At 37.2% G+C, this 27,977-nt stretch overlaps 1 protein-coding gene across 3 annotated transcripts in view; it reads right to left on the reverse strand.

Annotated features, from left to right (window-relative positions):
- Window positions 1-27,977, reverse strand: part of LAMA2 (laminin subunit alpha 2) — a 645,363-nt gene that overhangs the window by 390,220 nt on the left and 227,166 nt on the right. For all 3 annotated transcript variants that reach the window (XM_059177585.1, XM_059177583.1, XM_059177584.1), the window contains exons 5-7: window positions 7,094-7,273; window positions 4,119-4,208; window positions 2,590-2,707 (exon numbers count right to left, since the gene is read on the reverse strand). In XM_059177585.1, the coding sequence (XP_059033568.1) occupies window positions 2,590-2,707; window positions 4,119-4,208; window positions 7,094-7,273 (388 nt within the window). The remainder of the gene's footprint in view (window positions 1-2,589; window positions 2,708-4,118; window positions 4,209-7,093; window positions 7,274-27,977) is intronic.

A 27,977-nucleotide genomic window follows, 5' to 3' on the forward strand; every position in this document is an offset into this window, starting at 1 on the left:
ATACTATATGTGGAAAACCCAAAAGACTCCACTCCAAAACTGCTAGAACTTATACAGGAATTCAGTAAAGTGTCAGGATATAAAATCAATGCACAGAAATAAGTTGCATTTCTCTACACCAACAACAAGACAGAAGAAAGAGAAATTAAGGAGTCAATCCCATTTACAATTGCACCCCAAACCATAAGATACCTAGGAATAAACCTAACCAAAGAGGCACAGAATCTATACTCAGAAAACTATAAAGTACTCATGAAAGAAATTGAGGAAGACACAAAGAAATGGAAAAATGTTCCATGCTCATGGATTGGAAGAATAAATATTGTGAAAATGTCTATGCTACCTAAAGCAATCTACACATTTAATGCAATTCCTATCAAAGTACCATCCATCTTTTTCAAAGAACTGGAACAAATAATTCTAAAATTTATATGGAACCAGAAAAGACCTCGAATAGCCAAAGGGATATTGAAAAAGAAAGCCAAAGTTGGTGGCATCACAATTCTGGACTTCAAGCTCTATTACAAAGCTGTCATCATCAAGATAGCATGGTACTGGCACAAAAACAGACACATAGATCAATGGAACAGAATAGAGAGCCCAGAAATAGACCCTCAACTCTATGGTCAACTTATCTTCGACAAAGCAGGAAAGAATGTCCAATGGAAAAAAGACAGCCTCTTCAATAAATGGTATTGGGAAAATTGGACAGCCACATGCAGAAAAATTAAATTGGACCATTTCCTTACACCACACACAAAAATAGACTCAAAATGGATGAAGGACCTCAATGTGTGAAAGGAATCCATCAAAATCCTTGAGGAGAACACAGGCAGCAAACTCTTCGACCTCAACTGCAGCAACATCTTCCTAGGAACATCGCCAAAGGCAAGGGAAGCAAGGGCAAAAATGAACTATTGGGATTTCATCAAGATCAAAAGCTTTTGCACAGCAAAGGAAACAGTTAACAAAATCAAAAGACAACTGAAAGAATGGGAGAAGATATTTGCAAACGACATATCAGATAAGGGACTAGTGTCCAAAATCTATAAAGAACTTAGCAAACTCAACACCCAAAGAACAAATAAGCCAATCAAGAAATGGGCAGAGGACATGAACAGACATTTCTGCAAAGAAGACATCCAGATGGCCAACAGACACATGAAAAAGTGCTCCATATCACTCGGCATCAGGGAAATACAAATCAAAACCACACTGAGATATCACCTCACACCAGTCAGAATGGCTAAAATCAACAAGTCAGGAAATGACAGATGCTGGCGAGGATGCGGAGAAAGGGGAACCCTCCTACACTGTTGGTGGGAATGCAAGCTGGTGCAGCCACTCTGGAAAACAGCATGGAGGTTCCTCAAAATGTTGAAAATAGAACTGCCCTATGACCCAGCAATTGCACTACTGGGTATTTACCCTAAAGATACAAACGTAGTGATCCAAAGGGGCACGTGCACCCGAATGTTTATAGCAGCAATGTCCACAATAGCCTAAGTATGGAAAGAACCTAGATGTCCATCAACAGATGAGTGCATCAAGAAGATGTGGTATATATACACAATGGAATACTATGCAGCCATCAAAAGAAATGAAATCTTGCCATTTGCGACAACATGGATGGAACTAGAGCATATCATGCTTAGCGAAATAAGTCAAGCAGAGAAAGACAACTATCATATGATCTCCCTGATATGAGGAAGTGGTGATGCAACATGGGGGCTTAAGTGGGTAGGAGAAGAATCAGTGAAACAAGATGGGATTGGGAGGGAGACAAACCATAAGTGACTCTTAATCTTACAAAACAAACTGAGGTTTGCTAGGGGAGGGGGGTTAGGAGAAGGGCGGGTGGGGTTATGGACATTGGGGAGGGTATGTGCTTTGGTGAGTGCTGATTCACAGACCTGTACCCCTGGGGATAAAAATACATGTTTATAAAAAATAAAAAATTTTAAAAAAAACTTAAAAATGTTCCATGTAGCCTAGGAATACAAAAAATATGAAAAAGTTAGGTATTATGGTAAAAACACATGTTCTTACCATAATAACATGTTAATTGACTGTTATTGGTAAAGCAATGGTTGTTAATTGATTGTTATTGGTAAAGCTTTTGATCAACAGCAGATAATAATTAGTAATTATTAAGTTTCTGGAGAATCAGAAGTTATACCCAGATTTCTGACTGTGTGCGGGGTTGTCATCCCTAACCTCCACATTATTTGAGGTCAACTCTGAGTGTGTGTGTGTGTGTGTGTGTGTGTGTGTGTGTGTGTTCATATAATGCTATAAGCTTAAGATTTACCCTGATGACAGTAAGTGTAGTTTTGTAAAAAGTATGCTTTCATTATGCTTTTATCTATTTCTCGTAATTCCCACACAGTGGTAAAGGCTAGGTGTTTAGTAATTTTTATCAAATTAAACAAAACAAAACTGAGTAAAACCATAGGATAAAAGACCTACCAGCTATTGCCTTGGTAAAATACATTAACTGGAAACATGCACTTACCTAAAATCACCACATGCTTATATTACCTGTGTCCCAGAAAAGGAAGAACAGACATTGAATTCTAGGGATCATACCTTCACATTCTGTTTTAGTCAGAAAAGTCCCAGCTCGCCAAGGTTTCTGATGGAATCCTGGACAGCACTGATCACAGCTGTCTCCACATGTATTATGCTCACACTCACAGCGGGATTTCTAGTCAAAAATTGGGGGAAAAAATTTTAGTATTTTTGGAACCATTAATGAAGGGCTTTCCCTAGAAGGTAGAAGGAAGAGAAGAGAGAACTTTTCTGAGCACAGGTGCCAAAATGTGAAACTCCTGTCCATCTGGAAAGGAAGAAGTACCAGCCTAAGGAGTGGATATATTCGGTTAACACCAGCCTGAGGAGGTCCAGACTAGTTCTGGAGTCACTGGACTCAGGTCTGGAAGATAGCACAGGCCCAACTGATGACTGTCTTGAAGACTGAACTCCCTTCTCTGATTCCTGAGATCTATAGCGTTTCTGGTTTGGATGTGTCCACTTTAAGGCAAAGTACTGTTAGCATTCAAGGGTGTGGGAAGAAGAGATAGATTCTTAGGCACTAAAGGCCACAGGTCGAATAGCAATCTAATGTCCCAGGACTAAATCTCCTGCCTGTGTGTGCTCTGAGTAGAGTCCAATGCATCGTGAGTAGAGTCCAATGCATCGTGTGGAACAGGGACTGCAAGGTTGCCTTGTGGGCTCTCATAGCTTGAGGAACACATGAGAGAAAACACCCACAGCTTGCAGAAAGCTGCACCATAACCTGCCCCAAAGAATAGGCTCGGGCATTTGAGCCTCCCCTAGGAAGTAACATTATGACGCATTAGTCAGAAAGCCAGCTTTGAGAGAAATACCATTTGTATCCTGGTTTTAAAGGAAAAAAAAAAAAAATCCATACATAAGTAATTATGCTCACTGATCTTACTACTGAATATGTTTCTTCCCTATAATATACAATAGATGATTTTGTATTTTACCAGTTTATGACTGAGAAAAAGAGATATCCGTTCATCTTCTTTTTAGGTGGTGCTTATTTAATACGAGGGCATTAATGAAAAATTCAAGCCGAAAACAATCTAGCATTTTCCGACCCGGTGGTTTCATCACTCTCTTAAAGATCCTCTTCAGTTCCGCACCCTGTTGCCCAGGCCCTACTGCAGCCTCCGATACCGCGGCCGTTCCTATTTACTTCCATGCGCAGTTTTCATTTGTTTGCATTAGTTTCTTTGATGAAAACTTTTTAAAAGAAATGGTCAGGTTGACTGATGGCAGGCATTCTCTAAAGCTAAATCATACAGCAGGCTGTCATCACTAGAAAGGTTTCAAAATAGACCAGTTTGGGAGGCTTTTTTTGGGGAAAAAAAAACCACCACAACAAAAAAATCCCAACTAATCCGTTTTCTGATACTGTGGTGGCTGACTTCAAAGTCTATCATCCTAACTGCTGGCTCTATTTCACCCTGGCATGGCTTTCTGTTACACCGTCTAAGTGAGGATCTGACACCCATTCACAGCAAAGCGGCTCACGAAGCATTTGACAGTTGAGAGTTTCATCTTGCTAAGTATCCTATAAATATACATACATTTGTCACCGGATCAAGCGGACAAGCCCTGGCATGACCATAGCAGATGCACATCCCTCCGACCGAAATATCCTTGACCGAGTAGTAATACTGCAAAAAGCAATCCAGAGAGAAATCCTGTTAAGATGACTGCAAGGTGTAAGTAACAAAAGGGAACATTCGCTTAAAAACATTACTTTCTGCTTTCATCCTTAGTTTGAAGCAGAAGGAACAACAGGAACAATGGAGGGCTCACAAAAGTGTCAAATTAACTCCTTGCCCTGTGATCAGAGCCCAGAGAAAGACCGCCTCTGATTTACATGTGGTGGGGGACATTTGAGAAATTTCCTTCCCACAGACATACAAAGTCTGTGCTGGAGTATTTATTATTGAGAGCGAGTTTTTATGGCGGGGTGGGGGTTGGTCAGGGCAATTACTCTTCATAAAAGTTGTTTTATGCACTTTTGTGAAAGAAAACTCCCTTTATTGCCATTATAGGAAGCTCAGTGTTTCATTAATCATATGCGGACTGTCTTACGCGATGTATTTGAAGAAACTCAACATACTTAGAGGAAATCATGCTCAAAACAAAACGTTTCTTAACTATATTAAGAGGAAATAAAATGTAATGAACTGCAGGACTGATTTAACATAACATAAGGAGTAAACTACATGGGAGGGACACTTGCTATTTTTTTCATTATTATGTTAAAATTAGTCCATGTGATTACTTTCCTATTTGAAATTAACATAAGGTTATGTTTTTAATTATTTTAATCTACCCACCTATCTTTAAAGATAATTTACAATGATAGTATTGGACTATATACAAATTTTAATTAATATGCATATAATATTTTGTAATCATGAGAGTACATTATCTTATAGAATCCAAATAACCATGTGAGTGGTAAATAGTTCTATTATTCCAATTATTCACATTACAAAACCCAGCAAGAATAAATAGGTGAATACAAATCTGAGTTCCCTAGCTACAAATTTCCTTTTTCCATTTACTTCTTTTTTTCCTATTTATTTTTGTTGTTTATATAGAGTATCTTTTATAATATTTTTTGTCACTTTTGTTTTTTGATATACTTAGACCTGGAACTTGAAATGAAACTTGCCAGAAGTTTAGGAATGTAAAAGTCTGCTTTTCACTAAATTCTTCTCTTAATAATATAGATACGAATAGGGATATTTGGTCAGAAAGCTGATATAGAATTTGGCAGATGCTTTTAAAACTGGGAAATTTTCTTTAAATATAAATGCCTAATGCTTCACTTTTGAGTCATGAAGAGCTGAAATTCAATATCCTATTTTTATATATTTAAATTTATATGTAGTGTTTACTGAACTTGAGCACTTTCAAAAAGCTTATTTATATGTTGCATTTTATTGCACTATTTTAAAGGCTCATGTACAATGAAGTTATAAATAATAGATGTGCATCCCAACCCCCACTCTGCCTTCTGCAAAAGATGATAAAAGGAACATATTTATTTACATTGGTTTTTTTTCCTCCATTAGATATACTGTCGGAAAAGATTAAATTGCACTTCAAAATTACTCAGTCTTCCTCAGTGTATATTTTTAAATCATGTCAAAATGATAATTAAAGGTGATTTTTTAAACATGTAAAGAATCTAAACATTGCAGTAAAATAATATTTCTGCATAAGATTATTTACAATATGCTGAAATGTAGTGCAAGGTAAAGTTATTTCAGGTTCGGAAAATGCAGGGCACTAAAACATCCAATGTGTGTTGTACGGGGATATTCAAACTTTAAAAGTTATTTTTGGGATGATGGAGTGGTTAGGTGTGGGTAAGTTAAGTAATGAGAAGAAAATATACATAAGGGGTATTCATGAACTGTGAAAAGTGGTGCCCTTTGATATTCAGTCTGCTTGTTCAGCCATTTGTAACTGGTGGAATAGTCAGACCTTTTAGAACTAAGTGCATCATTCTAGAATTAAGTGCTTTGTCTCACAATCTCTATTTCTCTCTATAATCTGATTTCAGCTTTCACCTCTAGTCATAAAGTAGATATTCTCTTAGCATGGATTTGCTTTATGGATTTATAGCTGAATTATAACGTCTTAGTTGTACAGCAGCTTCTCAGGAATGGGACATAAACTAGGGATGTGGTGAGCGCTAGGTAGGAAAAAAGGCAACTATTACTTTAGTAACCTGGACTGATCACCTATGGCATAATCCACAAATTTTAGGTTAACCCTGGAAAACAGCATTTAGCTCCTGTTTTCAAAGATCTATTAAAAGGGATGCCATCACCTTTCTTCCCCCTGATCTCCTATTTATAAAAGACAATAAAATAGGGTACATGATCGGTTTGCCCCCACAGTAGCACTTTTTACAATTATGGGTTGCAATTCATTAATGAAACATAAAGTTAAATTATTTGATTGGGCAAAATGGTTCACAGAACAGCAACACTTACATCACCTAAAACTTGTTAGAATTCCTGTTTTTCAATTCTGCCCTAGACCTACCAAGTCAGAATGTTCATTTCCACAATATCACCAGCTAATTCTATTCACATTAAAGTGTAAGACATACTGAGATGTGTATGTGCATATGTGTGTACTGAGTTATGATAGAAAATACATTTCTTAGTAAAGACTGCAGTCTAAAATATTTCAAAGTCATAGAACCTTTCGTAGTAAACCCCCAGTGCCAATTGTGATAGGAGTTCAGATCCCCTCAAGTGAAAATAACAAACTTGGTCATCAAAAATAAGATGATGAACTAGGTACTGTCATGCTCATTTTACAAATGAGGAAATTAAAGTTTAGAAGTGTTAGATAAATGTTCCATATCGGAAAAGGGCAGAGGTTGACTTTGAACAAAGGGAGGTTATGTTCAATAGGTGTCTGGTAACAGCCACTCCTACGAATCACTGAAAGGGACTTTTAAATGTTACTTAACAATTACCAATATCACTTACAGGCTGCAATAGGATTCATCATAACTTACTCTTCGGGTGACAATCGGGTCAATTTCTCTTGGGTCTTTGTGGGCAAACATCATCAAATCAGCATTCAAGGTCCGGATCCTCTGAAATCGCAGGCGAATGTAGCGAGCAGAGGTAAATTCTAACAGTTCAGGAGAGGGGTCATCAGCACTTGGTCTCCCATTGATCAAAGAGATGTGAATCTACACAATACGGGAAACAATTTAACAATTAAGGTTACCAAAAATGAAATATCTGGCTTTTTCTGATTTTTCTTGGGAAAATAAAATTAAGCTTCATGCCTCCCAATTAGGCAGATGCTGGTTGATATTTACTCACTGGAATATAGTGAAGTAATTGAGGAAGTTTATGGATTTTCTAATAGATGTATAAGCAAGTCATTTGTTTATATTTTAGGCATTCTCTATATACTGCAATTCCCTATATTCTTTTGTTCTAAGGCATTGCCTCTACTTGATTTTGCTAGGATTTCCAAAAAATCCTAGGTCAATCTTTCTTTTTCTGAAAAATGTTATGCCCTAAAATTATTTAAGAATCTGGTATATAGTGGGAAACCGGAAAACTTGGTTTTCGAATAAGTTACAAAATTTCAGATAATACAGGAAATTAAAGTACTTCTAAGGTTGAAAGTATCTAATTACACAGCCTTAAACATATATAGCAAAAATTGACACATAGAAGAAAACTAGACAAATCCACAATCACAGTGAGAGATTTCAAAAGGTTGTTTTTTTGTTATTTGGTTTTCAGAAGTTGATAGATTAAGAAGACAAAAAAAATTACCAAAGATTCAACATCTTCTATGAAAAAATATACTCTATGAAAGTGCATTGAAACCTGAATTGAAAGGTAAATTTTTCAGGAGGATAATTTAGGACAATTAACACCAGAAGAAATAAAAATCTAATCATGTAAGAAATGGAGAAATTAGCAAAGAACTACCCTCTGGAGATGCACAAAGCCCATATTCTCTCACAGTTATCTCATGAGTACAGAGAATTTCTGATGAGGGAAAGTTGATAGAACCCAAAGTACTTCTGTTATAAAGAAGTTATTTTCCTAATACCTGAAGAGTTTCTATAAATCAAAAATAGCAAAAAAGACCAGCAACTAACACAAAAACACAGAAAATATAAAGGGACTACTCATTAGTGGCTGTTAAGCTTTCAATAAGACAGTGAACCTCACTCATAATAATAGGCCTGCTCATTTAAGTTTTTTTAAAGATTTTATTTGAGAGAGAGCAAGCGAGCATGAGTTGGGAGGTGGGCAGAGGGAGAGGGAGAAGCAGACTCCTCCCTGAGCAGGAAGCCTGACTCAGGGCTCAATCCCAGGACTCTGGGATCGTGACCTGAGCTGAAGGCAGACACTTAACCAACCGAGCCACCAGGAGCTCCACAACTGCTCATTTAAAATACAGTAATAAACTTTTTTCATTTTTTAATGCTGTCAAAACCTCAAAATACTTGTAATATTCCCTTATGGCAAGACTTAGGAGATCCAGGCATTCTCAGACACTCCCAGGTATGAGTGGCACAAACCATTTTGAAGGTGAACTCAGCAAAGTTATCAACATTACAAATGCCTAGAATTTTGACCTAGAAATTCTACTTCTTGGAAATATCCTACATATATTATATAGAATCCGATGGGATTTTTTGGTAATAGCAAAAGACTAGAAACAATCTAATATCTGTCAATAATGAATGATTAAATAAGTTATACATCTATATAATGAATTATGTGCATGATAAAAAGGAATGAGGAAACTCTTGATATACTCAAAGGAAGAAGTATAGTATTTTTACTTTTTCTCTCCTTGTAAATGAAGTACTCCCTATGTGATAAATCAAAATGCTTAAAAAAACCTTGAAACTGGCAGGTTTTAGGCAGAAAACATATACATGGAGAAAGAGAGAAAGAGAGACAGATACACACACGCACACACACAGCCAGACACACACACTTACAGGAGGCTAACGAGACAGGAATACCAGAGAAGAATGTGTGCTAAGCTGAGGGCTCTCCCAGAACACGACAGTCTGTACCTGCACTGAACAACTGTGACTTGAGGTCACCCAATGGAATTCTCATCTACTTTTTCAAGACGATAAATCATGTGTGTTAATTATGTTTTTTGACAGGAGAGGCAATGATAATGTGTTTCCATTCCTAACATCCTGCATTTAGATAATCCCTGAGAGATTTTACAAACTGACTGCCAATAAACTACCAAATCACTAGAAAAATAAATATAGCAAACTCTGAGATGAGAAACTAATTCTGATGCCACAAAGAATAAATTCAAAGTGGTTCAGGATAAAAATATGAAATGTCCCAGCTAACTGAGTCTACCTTGGATATTTAGTAGAGAATAAATTCACTTAACACATTTGAGAATGACAGAAAGCAAAGTATTCTAAAACACTGAATCTCACTATACCAAATACCCTCCCTCTAATGTAGGAAATTCTAGAAGACTTAAGTAGGTCTTGCATATTCCACAGTTCTGGTATCTAGCAGGTGAGCCAGAAATATGTTTAAAATTAAGTTGTCTCTATGACTTAAGAATGTATCAATTAAATGCAAAGATAGAACAAATAGATGGATGAAGCAATTAAAATGAGTTCCCTTTAGAGATTCTGGCATCCAGGAAATCGCCCATGCCCTTGGATTCATGCTTACTTTTATATCTTATCAAGCTCTCCCTTCATTGCTTCTGAAAGCGCTGTTTGAAAGAAAGGAAAACATCATCACATGTCAGGATTCGTGTTTCTGAAAATTATTAAGGTTTTATTTGGTGTGGATGCTGTGGGAGCCATATCTGTACTGTACATGGAATCAGTAAGTTCCTCATTTAAACATACAGGAACTTTAAAAATTATGCACGTGTTCTCATTTAGGTTAATAAACCTAATTCACCCTATGCACGTGTTCTCATTTAGGTTAATAAACCTATTCACCCTATGATAGTGACATAAAGGATTCAGCAAAAGAACACTTCTCCTCACAGCTTTGGTATTTTCATCAATTTCTTCTGCCAAGAGATCTTGTGAGTAGAGTTAGTCCCAAGCTGTTTCTGGAATATAAAACCAGCTGTTTGGTCATGTTGTGTGCAGCTTTCTTCCGTCATTTTTCCCACTCTCCTTCAAAATAAATCCTAATATTAGATAGGTTATGTCCACTGGCACTTTCCAAGTCCACTGGACAGCTTCACATACTTCCTGATCTCCTGGGGGAGGGTAACAACTGGAGGGTGTCTCTCTTCAAAAAGATGAAAAGTGTCAGTCCTTAAGACCACCACTGCCTTGCTGAGAGGCCGTGGGAAGTCTGTGGTGGTGTGGTGTCTTCTGAAATGATTTCCATTACAGACATGTTGGAGAGTATATGTTCATGCTGTCAAAGGAATTCATTCCAGCTGAAAATATCAGCCTGATTAACAGCCGGCTTTAGATTTTAAAATTACACTCTTCTTTGAAATTAGTTTTCACAGATAAATAAAAAGAAAGTAAAAACTCATGAGAAATATCTTTTTTATAACCAAATGTCTAAATCAATATTATACTCTACCCATCCAAATAATTCTGTTTTTATTAGTTGTAAGCATACTATTTAAATCACATCTCCTTTGCAGATGGATCAGATCTCTGTGCCTCTATGGTGCTTTTATTTTCATGATTAGAATACAACTTAAAAATAGTTTTCACAGCAAATAAACAATTTTCTAGTATGGATAATTGTCCCTTATTATTATGTTTCTCTATTTATATTACTGCATCTGCTTTAGATTTAGATCTGCCCTTCACAGATGTATGGATACACAATGGACTATTACTCAGCCATCAGAAAGGATGAATACCCAATTTTTGTATCAGCTTGGATGGGACTAGATGATATTATGCTGAGCAAGGTAAGTCAAACAGAGAAAGTCAAATATCATATGGTTTCACTTATTTGTGGAGCATAAGGAATAGCATGGAGGACATTAGAAGAGGAGAAACATGAAGGGGGGGAATCGGAGTGGGAGAGGAACCATGAGAGACTACAGACTCCAAGAAATAAATGGAGAGTTTTAGAAGAGAAGGGGGTCGGGGGAATGGGTGAGCCTGGTGATGGGTATTAAGGAGGGCACAGATTGCTTGGAGCACATGTGTTATATGTAAAAATTGAATTATGAACACTACATCAAAAACTAGTGGTATACAGTATGGTGACTAACATTACACAATAAAAAATAAATTAATTAAATTTTAAAAAAGCAAAGTATCTTGCTGCAAATTCTTAATCATCCAATATAATTGTTCAAAAAAACTAATAAAAGAAAAAACCTCCCGAATTTTAAAAAAGTATATATATATAAATGTATATATGTGTATATATACACATATAAACGTATATACACATATATATACGTATATGTGTGTGTGTGTGTATGTGTATAATGTTTTAGAGATGGAGAATAAGATTTTATTAACTTGGAAAAGGGAGCCTAATCACTTTTATTTTATCCGGTGAGGAAAAAAAAAGCATATATTTGGAGAAAGGGGGTGAGCTGTGTGAATCTTAGGAAAAGGAGATAGTGCAATAATTCGTCACTGTGTTTCCAGTGCAGAGTAAAGGCTCTGGTTCTGGCTCTGGGTGGTCAACAGAAACCCCCAAGTGATCAATTTTCAGTCTTCACCATACTTGATCTGTTTGTAGCATTTAAAACAATGGGTTACTCCCATGATTTCCAGGACACCACGCTGTCCTGTCTTCCGATCCCTCCGCTACCTTTCTCACTCTCCCTCACTTCTTACTACCTCCCTCCTTTCCTCTCCGACTTTCTAGACTTTCTAATATTGGAGTTTCACAGTATCGAGTTTTTGGCCTTTTTTTCTTGTCCTACCCACACTTAATCACTTAGTAAGTGAGATCCCATCACTTAGTAAGTAGATCCCATCAAAACTCACCAAAGTAAATATCATCTATAACTGTTTATGATTAATGAAAGTAAAACACACCCATGGCAAAAATACACACACACATATATACATACATACCATCTATACTGATGTTGCCCACACCTGTATCTCATGGCCTAACCTCTCCTCTGAAGGTCAGGATGCAAAATCCAGTATACTGATGTGGCTGCCAAATTGGTATCTCAAACTGAGTTCGTGATCTTCATCCCCACAATCTTCCTAACCTCACTGAATGTAAGAAACAGGGCAGAGGATCATAGGGGAAAGGAGGGAAAACGGAATAGGAAGTCTTCAGAGAGAGAGACAAACCATACAAGATTCAACTATAGGAAAACCATCTGAGGGCTGCTGGAGGGAAGATGAGTGGGGGGGTGGGGTCACTGCACGATGGGCATTAAGAAGGCATATGATGGGATGAGCACTGGGTGTTACATACAACTGATGAATTACTGAATTCTTTATCTGAGACTAATGATGTACTGTAAGTTGGCTGATTGAATTTAAATTAAAAAGAAAAGATAAGGAATAGCACAGAGGATCATAGGGGAAGGGAAGGAAAACTGAATGGGAAGAAATCAGAGAGGGAGACAAACCATGAGAGACTCTGGACTCTGGGAGAAAAATTGAGGGTTGTGGAAAGGGAGGTGGTGGGGGTATAGGGAAACTGGGTGATGGGCATTAAGGAGGGCATGTGATGTGATGAGCCCTGGGTGTTATATGCAACTAATGTATCACTGAGCCCTACACCAAAAACTGATGATGTACTTACGGTATGTTGGCTAATTTAATCTAAATTAAAAGAAAAGAAAAGAAAAAAAATTCATCCTTTCCTCTACTCAGGACTCCAAGTTGCAGTCCTGTTTGACTGCTTCTGTTTTCTGTCTTTGGGCTACCAATTTGTCTAAATCCTCTTGGCTTTACCCTCAAAATATATCCAGCATCCAAACGCTTCTTACCACCTTCCCTAAAACCATATTGGAATAAACATTCATCACCTTCCCTCATCCCCGCCACCCCAGGCACCACGGTAACTTCCCAGCAGTTTTCCCTACCACCACTCTTATTTCTGTACAGTGTATTTGCAGCCATTGAAGCTGAGGTTTGTTTTTTTATTTTTGTTTTTGCTTTTAGTCTTTAGTCTTTAGTAAATGTTTCCATTGACTTATTCCCTGTATTGTCTAAAAACAAAAATCACAAGTTTAATATTAATGATGTAAAATACTGTGCACCAGAGCCAGCTCGCACTATGCTGCAAAGTTGGTCTGTATTCTCTTCACTGCTGTTTGCCACATGATCTCTAGCAATTTCGGCAGAGTTTCCTCTTCAACAGATCACATCCTAGAAGCAAAAGCTGGCCAGCAACTAACTGCAAATAGTGTGAACCACCGCAAAGGAGGTCCATTCCCAACTTGAGTCCCATGCCATAATCACATTCATCATTAGCAGACTGCACATAAGTCATCATTTCCTGAACGGGAGCAAAAGCTTTCAGTGACGCCTCTTCACCTGGTGCCCCAACAACTGTCTTGCAGATTCTTGAGGTCAGCATCCATTTCAGGGAGCTCTCAGAAAACGCCTTTGAAAATATAATTCTACTCACACCTTTCCTTAAAACTTTCCGATGCCTTTCTATTTCATGACCAATAAAAGCCAAAATTTTTGCAATGAACTATGAGATCCTAAATTACCTCGATGCCATTTCCACCCTGAAACACTGCCAAAGAAAACATTAACTTCGAGAGCTCTTTTCCTGCTGTTTCTCTATTTACATTGCCCTGGCCAGACTGCCATCTTGGCTAGTACATTCCAGACAGGATTTTCTCTCAAGGGGTTCGTTCACTTGCCTGGAATGTTCTCTTCCCCGATACTGCAATGCTTGGTTTCTCATCTCTTTCCAACCTTGCTTCAATGAGGTCTTCTTGGTGGGTCTTTCAGTGACTATCTAATTACAGTGCAAACCTCTGCCTGACTTGTACTATTCCTCCTACCTGCTTCAATGTTCTCCTTAGTAATTTTCTTCTAACTCACCATGATTATGCTTTGCCTATTTATCATAATGATTATTTCTCTCCATTCTTTGGATCATAAATCCCAAGAATTTAGAAATCTTGTTAATTGATATAATCCCCAGCATATAGGAGAGTATCTAGCAAAAAAATAAGTGCTATGTAAAAATTTCTGAATTCATGAAACTTACATAAATCCTAAATATTTAGCAAATTCAACTAGCTTTCTACCTAAAAAGCAATTTCATAAAATGGTCAGATTTTTCTCACATCGGATGAATAAATCTTTGAGTACGCTATTTCCACAAAATGAAATTAAAGTCAGTAATCCTTTGTATCATGTTCTGCCCAAGCATTTTGAGCTAAGTTGATTTAGAGAAAATTAGGAAATTAACTGCTTTGATCCATGATTTCCTTATACCTAGGTCTACTACATTTTTTAATATTAGTTAAACATTAGTTAACTTTATTCTCTATTACACCAAAATTTCATTTTGACAGATTATTATTCTCAGCTGAGGAAAATACATAAGTGCTTTTTCTAAATCATAAGACAATGTATGTATGTATGTATGTATGTATTTATTTATTTTAAATATTTTATTTATTTATTTGACAGGCAGAGATCACAGGTAGGCAGAGAGGCAGGCAGAGAGAGAGGAGGAAGCAGGTTCCCCGCTGAGCAGAGAGTCCAATGTGGGGCTCGATCCCAGGACCCTGAGATCATGACCTGAGCCGAAGGCAGAGGATTTAACCACTGAGCCACCCAGGCGCCCCAAGACAATGTATTTAAACTTAAGATCTACTTAACTCAATTTTGTTAGCCAGAGCAAGGTAGTCCTTATCCACTGGTTTGTGCAAATTGTATCTGGCTATCTCAGTGTCCAACTTATAAAGCTGATGTACTATTATTTACAAAGAGTACATGAAAGACAATAAACTATCTTAAAATCATAAATTCCTTAAACTCCACAGACATGCAGTAATAATCAATAAGAATTCAAAGTTACACAGTACCTTGTTTCTAGTAGAAACTTTTTTTTTTACTAAACTGTATAATCATCTTTACAAATTGTTTGGTTTTATTATACAGTACTGAATAGATACTTAAAAATACCCTTCCTTATCTTTCTTTAAGTTTTTACTTAAACTCTAGTTAGTTGACATATGATAAAATTGATTTAGGTATAGAATTTATTGATTCATCACTTACATATAACCTTGCTTACCTTCTCAAAAAGTTTCACTGCAGTTTTTTAAAGCCTTTTCAAATCAATGCATTATTTTTAAAGTCTTAAAAATATGAAAATATATGAAGATATGAAGATTAAAGCCTAGCTAATAAAAATACTTTAGATAGATAATTATGAGGCATAATATATCATTTATAATACAAATTAATAAAACATTCAAACATTTCAGACTAGAGACATTCCTATCAAGAATCTTTAGAGACTTAATGAGGAAATGGGGCATTATGGAATCAATGTTTTTCCAGTCCATTTTTTTCTAGTTCTATCAGACACAGTTTATTGAAGTCCACTTTCCAGTTTCCTTTACCCCATATTTTGTTATTTGCTCCAACTAAGAGCTGGCACTTTTATGATTATTTTTATTAATTCAAACATTGCTCATTTGTACATCCAGAAAATGAAGTACTTTGAAGGCTTATAACATATGCTTACAAAGCTTTATCTTTGGTCTGCCTCTTCATATTTCAGTATTTCTCATTCATTCACTTAGTCATTTATTTGAAAATACTTATTGGCTACTTACTAAATACCAAATCACTGAGTCATTTTCACTTCGCCTTTTGCGCCATGGTCTATCTCATCTCTGGGCTCCTTTTTCAAGATCCTTTTCTGTCTCCTCATTGCTCCCTGTTTACACAGATAGAACTTTACACACCTTTCAGGTCTCAGCTGAAGACTTTCCACCAACACCTCCATGTCCTGTCTAGGAGCCTCTACTGTGGGTTCTCTGAGCTCCTGGGACTCTTCCCTATTATCACTGCCTTTTTTACTTGTTTGTGTCTGCTACTATACTGTAAGTAAAATGAGAATGGGAACTGTCTTATTTCCAATGTAGTTTCAGCCTTGAACATAGTGAGTAGTACATAGTAGATTCTCAATAATTACTTACTGAATGAATAAATCAATAACAAAGCCCAAATATTAGAGACTATGATAGAACTTGAAATGAGTTAACTCCTCAAAGAGTCACAAACTGAGTGTTATGTATGTCATTAAATATTGATTTTGTATGTGTTTTACCTATATTTTAAGATCCATTTATTGTATATACATCAAGAATTCTAGTGTGAATTTTGCTTACCATAACTGAATAAATCTCACTAGAGCTGCAATAGTCCAAGTATCTAAAAAGATATATGAGTGTCTCTGTAGCCCTAATATTTGGATAAGTCAATGGACAATTATTTAAGATACTAGTAGAGCCATCACTGAAGAGAAAAATAATAGGATATACTTGTATAAAGGTGTGCATCCCTTCAGGTATCTCAATATTTTTACTTAAAAGAACTGCAAAGGCTTTTTCCATGCAAAGTACAATGCAGTGAGTTAGTTTGGAAGGTCCTTAATAAGTAGCCCATACCATTAGAAGTTTCACGTTTTACAAACCTAAGCAAAACAACAACTCTCCATGGTTAATGACCACTGAGGTACTTGAAAAGTAATATTCTAATATATAAAATGTCAAGGACTGTGTGTGACTTTAACTTCCTCAACTAACCTATTTCAGTACAGGGAAATGTCAGCTTAATGAACCATTTAACAAATATGACTATATCATTGACTATTCTACCCTTGACTTAATCTTAACCGGTCTTTCACTTTTCTGTAAGACAATATTTTGCTTTTGACACCTGCTTGCTTCTAAATGCCCCTAAAACATAGACTGTTTTTGTTTCTTCCTTTTTTTTTTTCCTTCTCCTTCTTCTTGGAATTATATTTCTTGCATTTGTCATTTCGGGATAAAAGCTTTCATAATTCTATGACATCTAAACAGATTCTTCACTATTAAAACAATAGTCATGAATAAGTTATAGCATAATAATAAAATCAATTCTCTCCAAAGAGTATTTATCCTCTTTTTATTTTTTTCTCTCCTTGTGAAATTAGTTAAAATTTTTTACTCCAAAGGTTTGCATAGCTTCTCTACTGGTTTCTCCCTCTCATCTCTCTCTCTCTCACGTTGTATCATTGTATCCTTTCCATCCACAGCACATCTTATGTTGCAGCACCATCTGACTCCTACGGACATAGAAGGGTAAACTTTCTTAGAAAAATAAAAAATTGAAGCAGAGTCGCTGCTTTAGGAGTTTCAATTTTCTCAAAGTCTCAAAACTGGTGTGGTCCTTTTTTAAAAAAAGTTTCTGGTGGTCTTCTTGCTTTGTACAACTCAAAGCAATCCAACAAAACATTTATCTCTAGTCCACTTTCTCAAAATGAGCTTCAGTTACTTTCATCTGAAACATGCTCAGATGGGTGAACTATAATCCATCATAACTGAATGAAAGATCCTGATACCATTCCCACTGGTCATGATGTATAAAAGGAATAATGACAACTAAGTCACCAAAATTTTCAAAGAGAGAAAACTATTACTAAATATAAATATAACTCCTCCCACCCTTTTTTGTTTGCTCTGAAAGAACCTTGACATGGGGGTGCTCATTGTACATCTATTTTAAAAATTTATAATTCTTTTCAAATAATAACTTTTAAAACTACTCCAAGTTAAAAATTTTTTATTACTTGTGTTTTTCTTTTTCTAGTTGAAATAGTTAATATTTGCAAGGATAAAAGAAGAACTGTCAAAATAGGTTTTCTCAATCTCTTTTGAAAGCTTCTCATTTAAATTTTCTCAAAGGCACATGCCATTACTAAATCTTTGTGCTGTCAAACACAGACTATATAGGGACACACACAGCATCTGAAATTCATAGCCAGGAAAGAATCTAAGAGGAGTCACTTCAGAGCAGGCCATGAGGGAAAGTCACCAGAAGGAAAGTTCTCTAACTTTCCTCTAACATTTGCTTTGCTCCAAATTTTGTTTGGGGTGTGGCTCAACCCGAGAGAGACTAAGAGAATAGTTTCATTAGTCATCTGTTCCAAGTTCATAGCTATTTCAGAAATGTCTTTGCAATATATAGTACCTTGCACACAAAAATAATAGTTATTACTCTGTCCTTACTGAATACGGACACTCTTGCCTGTGATCTGTGTATACCAACTCATAGAGTAGTAAGTCACTTAAAGCTTGCAACAGCTGTTTTTGAAGTTGATGTTATTATTATCTCTTTAAGAAGATAAAACAGATATGAACCTTCTAATGAGTAGGGCTAACTTCATAGAGCTAGGGTTTGTTCCAGTTCTAGTCTAACACTGTTGGTGGAACTCTGCAGCTCAAACATGGCACAGAGTAGGGGCTGTGTGAGCACTTGTTGAAGAAATAACAGCCAGTCATCGAGCCACTATTTGCAGACTCCTAGCAACAAGACGCTCACCCCTGCAGACAGAACTTTTCCATGCACCTCTCTCCATTCTCTTATTTTCTTTTTCTTCCATTCTGGTCTGATCTGTGACTGACACAAGGATCCTAATTCTATTTTCTCTTTTTTGTCCTCCTGGTCTTCTGGAATTATCTCTACTGTTTGATTTTCCCAGCTCTTGGCTTTTCTTTATAAATTTGGATCAAATTTATCCTAGTAGTTTTATCCACTCTGGACTTTCTGAGGTAGCCTGTGTACCATGCTCCAGGGCCCCACTCAGGACCCACCACCACCAGATCGGGCCCATCACCAGATTGGAGGCCCCACCTCCTGAATTCGCCTAAGGACAAAGGGTCACTAAGCTAAGGCTAGTCTTAGACCTCGTTAACATTCCCTGGCGTTGAACCATAGCAAGAGAGATCCTCCTGGTAAACAGATGCAAAGCTTAAAACCAGAACCAGAACATGTCTGAGAGCTGAAGTCTAAAGCATCAATTATCCAGAAAAGAACTAACAATCCCCAAGGTCTTACTAACATCATAATAAATGAAATTGGTTTGACAGGTTTAGTATTTAAGTATTTGAGTAAGTAAAAACCATTGACTGGTGTGCAAAATAATTAGTTTGTAGTTTATAGTAAAATCTACTAAGTTGGAAAAACTGAAACCTCAGATTATAGGAAGAAAGGGAAAATAACATGTTTACTAACAAAAACAAATATCTGTGAAACTAACATGCTTTTATTTATTGTGGCGAGCTCTCAGAGAAAGTCCCAGACAGAAAAAAAAAAAAAAAGCAACTGAGAGTACGGTGACCCACATTGGTAGGACAGAACAATCAGTACACTTGAAAGACATATAATAGCACAAAGGAAAACTTAAGCAACATTTTCCTGTTTTGTACTCAGACCTCGTGTGGGAACACTTGTTTAAAATTAAAATAAAATCTTGGACCGGGAAGTCTAAATACTGCGCCAGATCCTGTGTCATTAGATTGGAACAAAACCTAGATGCGTGCTTGACAAAGAAATTCAGTCTCTCCCCTCCATTCTTATTCTCTGACTCAAGGGTTTCTCAGAGAGCAATTGTGTGTGTGTGTGCGTGTGTGTGTGTGTGTGTGTGTGTGTGTGTGTGTGTTGCAAGTACATAAATGAAAGGTGTATAAATACATTATTTCGATTTTTTTCTCCCATAAAAAAGCAGCATTCTAGGGTGATCATTGATGACCTCAACTAGATTATCGTTCTGAAAGGTGCTACCTCAAACAACAAGCTAGAAACAGCTTTAGATTATGGAGTCACACTAATACTTAAGAGAAGAGTCTGAACATAGATACAAGATTCTCAGGATTGAGCATGTCCCCTAGGCTACCTGTATTTCTAACATCCCTCACATATATGTCTGCAAACTGGACTCCCTGTGGTAGCTGCCCACGCGCCTTCACCCTTGGACACTTGCCTATCCCTTCCCTACTCTTACCAATTTAGGGGCGGGCTCATTCTCTAACTGCTCCCTTCTTTGCCACCTTCCTCTCTCATCTTCCTTTTGCTTTCACGTTAGTAATTTTTTGTTGTCTTCTTCCCCATCCATACCTTTACTTTTCTGTCGCTCTCACCCCCTCTCTCTCCCTCTCTCACTCCTTCTCTGTCTCTCTCTCAAACTCTTGTCCTGCTTCATTTCATTTTACCTTTAGAGTGAAATTGTACGTCCATGGTTGGTCAAGTTTCTAGGCTTTCAAGTGAAATCATGTGTTCTATAATCTAATTATGCCCTCTAGCTTAGTTGTGTAAGAGGAAACTACAGGTTTCCCCTCTGATTTTCCATTGCACAAAGAGTAAAATAATAAACAAAAAAAATTAAGATTTTTTTTTTGCAGAACAAAATTTCTTCTTTCCATAACTGGGGGATTTTTATTTCAGTGGGTTTATAATTCTGAGTACCAATGAGTCTGTGTATAAGATGGTAAGGATGTCTGTACATGTATGTTTTCCTAATTTTGGCTAAGCTTGTGCCTGATGCTTGGTATACACAATTGTGTGTGTGTATATGTGTGTCTCTGTGTGTTTTCAGATAGGTAATTACAGTTTAAGACTTTAATGTTGGGGAGCGCCTGGGTGGCTCAGTGGGTTAAGCCGCTGCCTTTGGCTCAGGTCATGATCTCAGGGTCCTGGGATCGAGTCCCACATCGGGCTCTCTGCTCAGCAGGGAGCTTGCTTCCTCCTCTCTCTCTGCCTGCCTCTTTGCCTACTTGTGTTCTCTCTCTGTCAAATAAATAAATAAAATCTTAAAAAAAAAAAAAAAAAAGACTTTAATGTTGGGGACAGATGACCTGGATTCAAATTCTGGCTCTGTTACTGACTACTTTTATGAATTTAGGCACTGTCATCTGTGTGTCTCTGTTTCCTATGTAAAAGGCAAACACTAACTTCACATGCTGTTTGGTGAATTAAAAGAGATAATCCATAGAACCTAAAGAGAAAAATGCCTAGCACATAGGAAAAACCATTAAGGCCCGTTGTTGTTACTCTTGAGAAAGTAAGAAAAAATAATACAGATGGTTCTGTGTATCTCTGCTAAGCAGGATGTGTTGCACCCTTTACAGAAATTACCTATTACCCACCTGGACAGCCTCAGACAATGTAAGCAGTGGTGGCAAGGTTCCCTCCTACAATGGAAAGATGATTTTGGAAATGCTAAGGATACCCATCTGTGGGAGATTAGGCATCAAGAAGAGTAGGACATGTGCCTGAATTTTGCCTTCTTACTTATAACCAATTTCACACCAGGGACAAAGACAAAGAAAGATCAGACGGCTGCCAGGTCACATCCCCTCCAGCTCCGGGCTGGGCTGTGGCTCTGGGGATGGCCTGTATTTCCATCTGCTGACACAATGGTCACTGACGACACTGTAGGTGAGCAGGTACCAACACAAAGGTTCAGTTAGAAAAGGCTGCGGAACCCCTGACACGGGGGCAGTTGTTTGTGAGAAGACAAAGACGAAGAAAAGGATGGGCTATGGGAAGAGACACTCTGGAAATCTGACATCATACTGAAGATCTCCTGGGAGTCACCGGGCTCGCAGCACACACCATGATGTGCACAGAACATTCAAAAAAATCAAGGTTTTCAAAAAGGGCTTCATCCAGGAGGCTCAGGGTAAAGGTTGAATGCTTTCTGGAGCAAAAGCCCCACAAACACAATCTGTGTCTACAGGCTCCTGAGTTCAGCTTCTTCCCATTAGTCTGTAGAGTTGGATCGTAATCACTTATTTACTGGGTTTATAGGATACTGGCTCTGGACACCCCTGACATCTGTACAGCACCAACAGATCTCCAGTCCCTTCAAAGAAACAGAGCGCACCAAGGGACCTCTCCTCCCACACAACCAGGCAATGAAGTTTTCTGTAGATTTACTGAGTACACAGTGTTCTTGTTCCTTTGCTGGACTCACACTAATAACTGACCACAGGAAGCTGCAGGGCCCTGGCCTCAAAGAAGCTCAGATACAGCTCGTGATGCCGGTTAGCTGGCAGGGGGTGGGGACATGCTGAAAGCCAGGTTCTCATTTTCTGCAGGAGTTCATGCAGACTCGTGAATATTAGAAACATTAAAGCTGGAGAAAAATGAATAAACAGCTGATACGAGGTCATTGATCATTATTGTAAGTTATTTGTCTAAAGCGGATTTTGGTTCACAACATTCCCTTTTTTCTTTCCTCTTGACAAACACAGTGTGAATGAAAGGTAAAGGGAATCAAACATTTAATCAATCATCCAGGGGCCAGGGCTGAATTGCTTTCTGTTATACATTTGCTGCCAAGTTCACTGAATCAGGTTTGTTTTCAATTATTTGTAATACGGTTTCCCAGAAGAATTTATAATAGGCTGTTTAGGCACTGCTCCCTTTGCTATTAATGACAAAAATACAACTGTTTCTCCTTAACAAAAAAAAAAAAAAAAGGAGTTAAATTGGGAAAATTGTTATAAATGTTGCTGCTGGGCTTAAGAGTGTTTGGGTTTGTTTTCATTCTAAGCTGGCTCCAATGAGTAATGGCAAGAAGATGGTTTCATTTCTTCTTCCCTTTTGCTATGTTTATTTCCACAATAAGAAGCTAACAATCCCTTTTGAAGATAGTTTATAATAATGACATCTATACAATGTTAACAATAAGTGTATGTCATGACTGTCCATGTTGCCTTTTGTTGTTGTAACACTGTGAATGTGGTTCCTTGGAAAAGAAGGTAGAATGTAACTCCAGTGAATATTTATGGGTCAGAGCACAAAGGTTTCAATCTCTCCACGTCTCACTCATCTCAGACTTTCCTGCCCTTCATCTTTTCCTGAGGCCTCCCATATCCTACCACTTTCAGCATCCGGGCCATTTCTCAGTATCTTTAAGTCTGATAAGTTGTGAATTAAAGCCATAGACACATTAATAGGAGACGTCATTCCTTATTAAAGGTCTGGCTATGGCAGCACCATTGGAAACACAGTTAGAAGATCTAAATTCCTATTTATATGAATTCACAAGGGGCTGATTACCTCGTGGAAAGAGGATGTATAGACTTCTATTTCCAATCATCTCACTCTGTAGCACAGGGCCAGAGACCACAATGGTCATGTGCCAAAGCCCACCTTTATTCACAGTGTACTAGATTATACCCCTAGAAAGCTGGTTTTGAAAAATCTTGACCTATGACTAGTGTTAGTATGGAATGGATTTCTTTGTAAGTTCTTCTGAAAATCTGATCAATATTCTGTCCCTTCTCTAACTTCATTTCTGATAATTCACCTTCTTTTCTATTTTTTGCCTTTTCTTCTTAGTATAACTATACATGATTTAATGTATCTCATGACCTTCTATCCTCCAGTAATGTTTTTGGTCTTAAAATACTCCTTCATCTTACTGCTACATCTATATCCCTCTTTCTTTAAAATTCTTTTACTGAGTCTCTAAAGTATTTTTTAAATAAAAATTCAACTTATTCTCAATTCTAATTCACCAGGTGTTGTATACACCTGACTTTCTTCTCTCCCATTTTTTAATTCCTATTTCCTTCCAGTGGTATATTTAACAAACAACATGATACTGACAAAGCAAAAGGAAAAAATTCTCTTAAGACATAAACATCATATCAAGTTACACAATAATAGAGAAATACATATATGCCACCAAAAATCTTATTTCTTTTTCAAGGAAAAATGCAAATACATATGTGGGTCAACAAATTAGTGAGCAATTCAAAAATAAGCATCCCAGAATTTATAACTCCAACTGAGTATTGTTCCTTCTCAAAATGATTATTCTGCAGTACACTACTTATAGCAATATTGCTTTATCTCTAGCCATTTTAATACTCCTCATATTTTTCATTATTCCTGAGAATTGCCTTAAGTGGTAAGAGGAAGACTATTTCAAAAACAAAGATCACTGAGGGAAAGGAAAATAGGTCACAGAAATTAAAATAATAAAAATAGAAAATGCAAGCTGGAAATAGAATAAGGTATAGCTACAGAGCCTGCCCACGTACTTCCTCTACCACCCAGAATTCCAGGACTCCTGTCAGCTGCAATATACTTTAGGATCAACCACAGAGAAGTATTAGGAAATATTAAAGATTTGGGAAAGGAACTGGGGACCAGAGATAGTTTACTTGAGAAATCCTTTCACTCATAAAATCAAATCCTTGCAGCCCACTGAAGACAAATAATCATACACTATGGACAGGATTTTACTATGTCAATGTCACTTACGAGAAAAGATTTAGAGTTAAAATGCAAACAAACCTGGGGAAAATATGAAAATACTTGAAACCTAAGTCTAATTAATAATCTTGCCTGCTGTTGTTTTCAGTCATTAATAGAATTAAAATACAACTGGTGAAATCAATTTCAACACATTATCATTTCAGTGCAAAATCTCAAATTTATAAAGTAATACACCCTATCTTTACACACCACTGAATGGATTATGTTAATAAATTGTGTTTCTTTTTAACTCCAGAAGCAGAACAATTATGGGTCATCTAAAATGTCCTTCCAGCTTGCAGAATAGGTTGTGTTTGGTTTTCAATGAACATCTGTTTGACAAATTGAAATGCTAATTATGATTTATCATTTCTATGACATCAAACATCAACATAATAATAAACATTGATGACTGACTGTTTTTTTTTTTTTAAGTTTCACCCAGAGGTTTGGCAACCCATAAGATATCACCTTAGTTTTACATAAAAATAAAGTGTTTCTGGAGTTCTGGCATGTATAGTAGGAGGCAAGGGATATGAATGAAGCGGTGGGTACTTCATTTTCTTTTCAATATGTAAAATTCAATTAGCAAGGCTTTTATAATATCATAAATGAAGTTATATGTCCATTAAGACCCATAAAACAGTATACAGTCCTTTGTTTGCTTTTGCTTGATATATACCAGAGCTTGGCCTTCTCTTCACCCTACCTGGAAAACCCTGGTCAAGTTCTTGATGGGTCTGAAGCCCCTTCTCCTATAATTGTTTATCATTATTTTTTCTTTCTCTTAGGAAGCAAATGGAATTAGCAAATAGTCAGTTGCCTATTATATAAATCACATCAAGTTCTGAGCGAACATTTCCTGGAAAATTATTTCCACATCCGGCATCAAAGAGAATCTGTAACACTTGCAAAGTTCTCACAAGAATATCTATCCAAAACTGTGTGTTTGCTCTTTGATGTGACTAGTTTTACCTCATCCGTCTGACCTCTCCAGGGTCAAGTGCCCCTGGACTCAGTCCTAGGAGTATTTCTCTTCTTGTACTTCCTGGGTGATCTCATGCAGTCTCAGGGCTCTAAATTCCCAAATTCATATCTTTAAGCAGTATTTCTCATCTGAGCTCTAGGATACTATTTATGGTCTCTTCAACCTTAGTGTAATGTCTAACAGACATTTTCAGCTTAATCTCATTTAAGCATAACTCTTTTTCCTCCCCTTCAAAACTTGCTACACCCACAGTCTTCCCCAATTCACTGCATGGCAACTTAATCCTTCCAGCTGCTGAGACGAAAAATGGCCAACTCATCCTTTACTCATTCGCTCACATGGCATGGAAAATCCATCAGCAAATCCTTCTGGCAGATGCTGTTGGTCAGGAAATCCTATTGGCTGTACTTCTAAAATAGATCTTCTCTACAGACACCTCTCACCTTCGCTAAGTGCTACAAAGCCCTCTTAACCATGATCCTGCTTCCACCCTCCCCTCCTACCCTCAAACATCAGCCCAAGGCAGCTGAGAGAGGGAGGGAAGGCAGGCAATGGGAAATGACTGTTGATGGATATGGGGTTTCTTTTGGGGATGTCCAAAAAGTTCTAAAATTGGATCATGATGATGGTTGCACAATTCCATGAATATACTAAATGCTACTGAACCATATACTTTAGATTTCTGAATTTTGTGGTATATGAAGTATGTCTTAATAAAGCTATTTTTTAAATATTTTACTTGACAGAGAGAGTGTGTTCAAGAGAGAGTAAAGGCGAGGGTGGGGGGAGGCCAGGGGAAGAGAGAGAAGCAGACTCCCCCTGAGCAGGGAACCCTATGTGGAGTTCGATCACAGGACCCAAGGATCATGACCTAAGCTGAAGCCAGACACTTAATCAATTGAGCCACCCAGGTGCCTCAAAGCTATTTAAAAAAAAAAAAAAAAAAGACTAGGAAGGGTCAGAAATATTACCTGATTTTCAAGATAACAAATCAGCCTGACATAATTTTATGGCTACTGGCAAAACATATGACACTCTTATAACAGGGTCAAATGACTGTATTCCTCACTTCACAGGATTAGTATATTTGGTATGGGAGGTTCAGAGACTCCCTCCTGCAGAGACATAAATCAAGGATCCAGGATCCGTGGATATGTGCACTCCAGGGGGTTGTGTTACAGATGAGGAAACTCTGGTGTAAAGAAATCTTTTACTTTCCACAGAAAGCACATGTGTCCCCCCTCCACACACTCCAGGGGAGATACCATCTGTATCTTCCAAGACTATATGCAAACCCGAGCTTTGATTCACAGGGAGACACTAACTTCACTTGCTAAGGCAGTTCACTTGATAAATAATAGCCTTGAAATGATAGTCCAGAACAAAGATGATCAGTGCCTCTGGTTTCAAAATTCATAACCACTGGCCGAGCTTTGTCATCTGACAATCAGGTCTGCCATCTGACAGTTCAGGCCTAAGCTTTTGGATCTTGACCAGGAACCAAAATGTAACTATTATTTCAAGAAACATCACATGAATTAGATGGCTTTAAGCTGCAATATTTTTTAAATATGGCACTTCTATGCTGATTTTATTGTTCAGGTTTATCTCATTTAATTGTAAGTATCGAGAACATATTACTGTTCTTCATGTTTGCAGATGAGGAAACAGGCTCAGAGAGGTTAGTGAACTTGCCCATGAGCAAACAGGTAGAAAGCGACAGAGCCCAGAATTCAAGACCCACAGTAAATGCATGTGGTGGGGCTATGTGGGGAAGTTGGACTATACCAACCCGGGTCGGGGAATGAATGTGCTACAGACACCCACTCAGCACAGCCAGCAAACCCGGAGAGCATTCAATCTTCATAAAAATACAAGTTACAAATGCTCACATAAGCACCATTTGGAAAAAATCTGGTGGTAAACTTTATATATAATCCTATTTCCCAGTGTTCTGTCTAGTGCTGTAGAGCCTCCCACAGATTTCCAAAGGCATGAAGCAAAGAATAGTATGAAGGCATTCTGGGTTCTATTTCCCTGAATTTTCACCTTGGGCCGCAAGAATTAATAAGGCTGTGTTTAGGATAATGAGCACATTTACACACTGAAGCTCCCCAGAAAGAAATCCAGAAACTCAGAAGTCTACATTGGTGCAGGAGCATTTGACAAATGGAATAAATTCTGATATAAGATTTTTCCAAAAATCCTATTTTGAATGTTGGTTGCACAAATGTGATTAGAAAAAAAAGATTCCCTTCAATATTCGATTAATCATTTTAAAATGATCAGTTGATAGGATGAAAGATCTATATAGAGGGAAGCCTAAAGTTTCTGTAGGATATTTACCTACATAAATTAAATAAATATCCAAAATCACATTCTGTCTACCTCTCTATCCTCAAGAATCTCTGTATAAGAGTCATCTTTGTTACAGTAAGGTTAGATTGAAAATTGAGTTTTTTTAAAATGTTTGAGGATTTCTGAACACAGTTTTGCTAATTGTAAGTTTTAGTTTTAAAACAACATTTAGTGATCTTTTCTCACAAAATTTTCAGGGCTGTTATTGCAATAAACATCCTCATAATGAGTAATAATCACAAATGTGTTTTTTTCATGTTGGTTTAAGCAGTGAAGCAGCAAATAAGATACCTTTCCTTTATGTCCACTGAA

This window comes from Mustela lutreola, chromosome 6, assembly GCF_030435805.1.
Source record: "Mustela lutreola isolate mMusLut2 chromosome 6, mMusLut2.pri, whole genome shotgun sequence".
NCBI classification, from domain to species: domain Eukaryota; kingdom Metazoa; phylum Chordata; class Mammalia; order Carnivora; family Mustelidae; genus Mustela; species Mustela lutreola.